The following is a 4,646-nucleotide window of genomic DNA, read 5'->3' on the forward strand; positions in this document are numbered from 1 at the left end:
GGGCCATGCCGTCAGGGGGCCATGCCGTCAGAGGGCCATCTCGTCTGGGGGCCATGCCGTCAGGGGGCCATCCCATCAGGGGGCCATCTCATCTGACGGCCATCCCATCAGGGGCCCATCCTGTTGGGGGGCCGCAGAATGTTTCTGGAGAGGCTGAAGGGATTTTTCCTTCAGTTGAACTTTAGTTTGACATTGGGGGGCAGGAATCAGTAAAACATTAAAAATAGTTCCAACTCTAAAAGGTCTCTGTGTTGCCGAGGATTTTTAATGGCAGATTGAACCATAATCCGTGTTTCAGAAATCTGAATTTTTCATCTTTTGAAGCTTCAAAGCCTCTAAAACAGGAAAATTTCCAGACCTTTCTGTTAGCTGTCTAGGGTCACAACTCTTCCTTTTCCACAGGCTCTGAATATCTTTATTAAGGTCTGGACTTTGACTAACCCATTAACCGCTCCAGACTAAAACACCCCATCATACCTCTGGCTGCATGTTCAGGAGAGCTGAAGAGAGTTTTCTCCTTCCACCTTCCCACAGCATGATGCTGCTTTCACCGTGTTTCATAGGGAACGGATAAATGTGTCACACCTGCTATCTGCTCATGAATGGAGCAGCTAACAGCAGCACACACGCTAACATAAGCCCCGCCCCCTGCAGAGTTTCCTCTACTAGCGCTGCTGCAGGCTGCCATTGAGCCTGCAGGTGGCGCTCTGACACTGATGAGTTCCTCTCTGGTCAAACATTTAAATCCGTTTGATGTTTATACAACAGGTCTGAAGAGTGAGAAATGGGTCCTAGTCAAAGCCTGGACTACAGCGAAGAACGCCTCAGCAGCAGAACCAGATTAAAGCCGGAGTCGATGGAAACGCAGCTCCTCTTCATCCTCCTCTTCCTCTGCAGCCGTTTTTCACACTTTGCTCCAGTCTGAGTTACTGACTGGGATCAGCGGCGCGGGAAGGTCCGGTTCCGACCCGATCCATTTTAGATTTCCAGGAGGAAGACAGCGGCGCTTTGTCGCTGTCCGATGGGACAAGCTTTCATCTCACCGGGCTGTTGCCGTGGTTACAACATCAGAAAGTCATGATTATTCTAACAAGCAGCTCTTCATCAGACCTGCAGCAGCAAATAAAGTTATAATAAAGCAGAAAGAGATGATTTACTGAAGATTGAGGTGTAGGAGGAGCTGCAGCGGCCAGCTGCTCAGGTGGTATAATTAACATTGTTTGAGTTCATGAACATGTGAATAAGGTCAGAGGTCATGGAGATCCGGGGATCCCTGCTGCAGCAGCGTTCAGCTCCATCAGAGATGGGCGTATTGATTAGAGATGTCTCACTGTGTAGAATCCATAGCACCCTGCTGTGATGTTCATGGGGAGTTCATGCTCCTCATGTGTTCATCACACATTCACTCCCGTCCCTCCAGTAAAAGAATCCCAGACAGAAAAACTTCAGGTGATTTCCTCCCACTGAGACGGCGCGTCGCCTCAGACCCCCGATGACATCATCACCGCTCATCTACCAACAAACAGGATCATCAGCCAGGAGAACAAAAACTGAGGACAATTACAGAAACCGGCTCCAATCAAAGGCTTCGGCTGTTAATGGCTGGAGGAGCTTCGAGCATCAGGAAACACCGACGACCTGAAGAGGATCTGAGGATCTGATTACGACGCCTCCAGCTGCAGGACATCAGAAACTAACATCAGCTGCTCTGCAGCTTCTTTCTAATCAAACGTTAGAAACGTTTGGCTGAACCGTTGGGTCAGAACTGGACCGGTTCTGCTGTGTTAGTGGACCAGTGATGGTGAACTGATCATTCAGCCAAGCTGGTTATTATTAACGTGTGATAATGAATATTAATAATCGTCATGTGAGCTGATCTGCATGTTCAATCAGCTGCTGGGAGCCAAACATTTTACAGAAGTCAGTCTGGAATAACTTTACATAATTCTCTAAAGCAGAAGCAACAAACTAAATGAATGTGACATTTGAACCTCCAATCAGATCTCAGCAGAGAGCCTGTTTACTTCATGCTAATGTGGAAACAGGCAGCATCTTTTATTAATTAACTCATTTTGATGCGTCAGAAAAGAACAAAACATTTCAGACTGGAGACTGTGACATGCAGAAACCTGCAGCTGAAATCGTCTAATTTTCCTCCAAAACGTGTCGCCATCATCAATGGAGAATATTTCTGTGTGTTGTGTTTTTATGTTTTGGTGTGATGCGTCTCATTGTGCTTGATGATCAATAATAAAGCATTGTGTGCATAACGGGGTGGAAAGTCTTATTGTGTTGTTCAAACATTGCAGTTCAGGACTGAACAGGAAACGGACAGATGGCAAAGGCCGACATCGCTCCAAAAACACGCTGAGGACGGAGGATTAGCAGATCAACAGCAACCAGAACCAGAAAATCAAACAATGATCTGTTTCCTGTAAGAACAGGAAGTAGAGCTAATCCAACATGGCTTCCCTGGCAGATGCTACACCTCAGCAGGCTGCTGGTCCGAACGCCCGGCTCAGTAGAACCTGAGCAGGGTCACGAGGTCACGATCAGTCATTACCCATCTCTGCTGTTTGGTGATTTCAAAGCTTTCAGCTCGTTTCCGTACATAAACCCACATCCTGCGGCTAACTGCCTGGAAGGCTTAATGCGTTGGAATCGGTGTAGCTAATGATCAGAGTGAGTCTAGTTTTAGCCGTAGCGGCTAAAACTAGACTTCAGAATCAGACACTGAAGTAAATTTCATGCTTTCTGCTGGTTTCTGTTTAGAAAAGCTGATCAGGTTGATTGGTGGATAAATGATTTTATTAGTTCTGTTTCTAATGCCATCCCATAATTTCTCTCTCATCAAAGCATTAGGTCTCACTTTAGCTGCAGTTAGCCTGGAGCTAATCATAAACGCAGCAGTTTGTGATGCAGCAGAACGTCTGAATGCTCGTTCAGCTGGCGGGCGCTCACACTGCTAACGACGCTAACACACTGAGGGAGAAGAAGAATCAGGCCTGGAAAGAACCATCAGAACCCGGATAGCCGCCATCTAACAGACTGGACCGTCCAGCTGGTCGGGTTCTGTTCACTACACAGATCCCCCAGGATGGCCACTGCTACTGGGACAAACTGGGGAAAGTATGAAATTAAGACCTGGTGAAGTAGGTCTTACTGGTTGGCTAGCATGAGGTTAGCATTAGCTGCGGTGAATCTGGAACATGCTGACAATGTCGGAGCCAGGCTGGGAGGGAACTTACTCAGAGGTCAGAGGGGAAGCGTCCACCTTCACTGAGAGCAGGAAGTGAACTTGGCCTGCAACGCTGAGCTGATGAGGCTGAGAGTCGGAGAAACCGCTAAACAAGGCTAGGCTAGCTCATCTAGCATGTTAGCATCCGTTAGCATTGTGGAAAATGCAGGAATCTGTCAGAGTGAAGGTTTGAGTGTTGGCAGACGGAGCTCAGAGTCCGCACAAAAACGTCCAGTGAGTATCTGGGAGCATTTCCTGGTAACCCAGGTGGAGAAACACAAAGAAACGGGATAAGACCAAACGCCGGCCCTTTAAATGTCAGAAGGAGCTAAACTTGAGAAACTCCAGATGGGGCCGAGGGCGGAGCCACACCACACCTCCTCCTGCTGCTGCTCCTCCTCCTGCTGCTGCAGCTCCTCCTGCTGCTGCAGCTCCTCCTCCTCCTGCTGCAGCTCCTCCTGCTGCTGCAGCTCCTCCTCCTGCTGCAGCTCTTCCTGCTGCAGCTCCTCCTCCTGCTGCTGCAGCTCCTCCTGCCTCCAGATGCCTGAATCAAATTCCCACAATCCCCTGGGTGAGGGGCGGGGTCAGGTGCTGTTTGCTGCTGTGCATGAAGACAAGTCTAATAACCGACTAATTAGAATCTGTTCTTCCATTTTACCCCCATGCATAGAAGCTGGCAGCACGAATTCCCACCAAGAGGAAAACAGACTGAAAGCACCAGCAGCTGCAGCAACGTATAGATAAACACCTTTATACAACAACACAGCCAGAGCAGCTGGAGCAGATAAAAGCAAAACCCAAAGAGATTCAGAGCAAAAGAAGACCAGAGGAGAGACGGAGGCAGAGGAGGAGGAGCTGAACCAAGGACGAAGAAAGCTGCTTTCACTGGAGGAAGAGGAGGAAGAGGAGGAAGAGGCATTGATTTCCGAAACAGAAACGAGGTGACAGAGAAAGGAAGAGCCAGAAGCTGCTTTCTGTTCAGCTGCAGCTGCTCAGCGTCTCCTCCATTGGTTCAGCACTTCCTGCTCATCGTGCGTCTCAAAATGGAGGCCAGGAACAGGAAGTCACCAGAGCTTTGACTAGGCCTGTCCTCCTGTCCATTCATTGGTTCCTTCAAGGCTGGACTACAGGAAGTGTTGAGAATCAGGAAGGTAAAACTGTCACCACACACCCAGTTCATTCATCAAGGCCGCAGGTCCAGAGGCTCTGATCAGAACCTTCTGGTGCCAGCAGCTGATCATCATCATCATCACCATCATCATCATCATCCAGCAGGACAGACCAGAAAATGGACGACAACAAGAGAGACAGCAGGGGACAGACTGTGGTCTTCTCCAGGCAGCCATTAACAGATGGCCGCCTCTCTCGCACACACACACACACACACACACACACACACACACACACA

General features: G+C 48.9%; 2 protein-coding genes across 2 annotated transcripts in view; one reads left to right on the plus strand and one right to left on the minus strand.

Annotated features, from left to right (window-relative positions):
• LOC103129405 (leucine-rich repeat and fibronectin type III domain-containing protein 1-like protein) overlaps positions 1-4,646 on the minus strand; it is a 114,189-nt gene that overhangs the window by 39,642 nt on the left and 69,901 nt on the right. The window lies entirely within an intron of this gene.
• The window catches only part of LOC107834182 (clumping factor A-like), a 24,672-nt gene continuing 23,764 nt past the window's right edge, over positions 3,739-4,646 (plus strand). The window contains exon 1 of the mRNA XM_016665038.1: positions 3,739-4,565. Within this exon, the coding sequence (XP_016520524.1) occupies positions 4,527-4,565 (39 nt within the window). The 5' untranslated portion in view covers positions 3,739-4,526. The remainder of the gene's footprint in view (positions 4,566-4,646) is intronic.

This window comes from Poecilia formosa, unplaced genomic scaffold, assembly GCF_000485575.1.
Source record: "Poecilia formosa unplaced genomic scaffold, Poecilia_formosa-5.1.2 Scaffold543, whole genome shotgun sequence".
Classification (NCBI taxonomy): Eukaryota; Metazoa; Chordata; class Actinopteri; order Cyprinodontiformes; family Poeciliidae; genus Poecilia; species Poecilia formosa.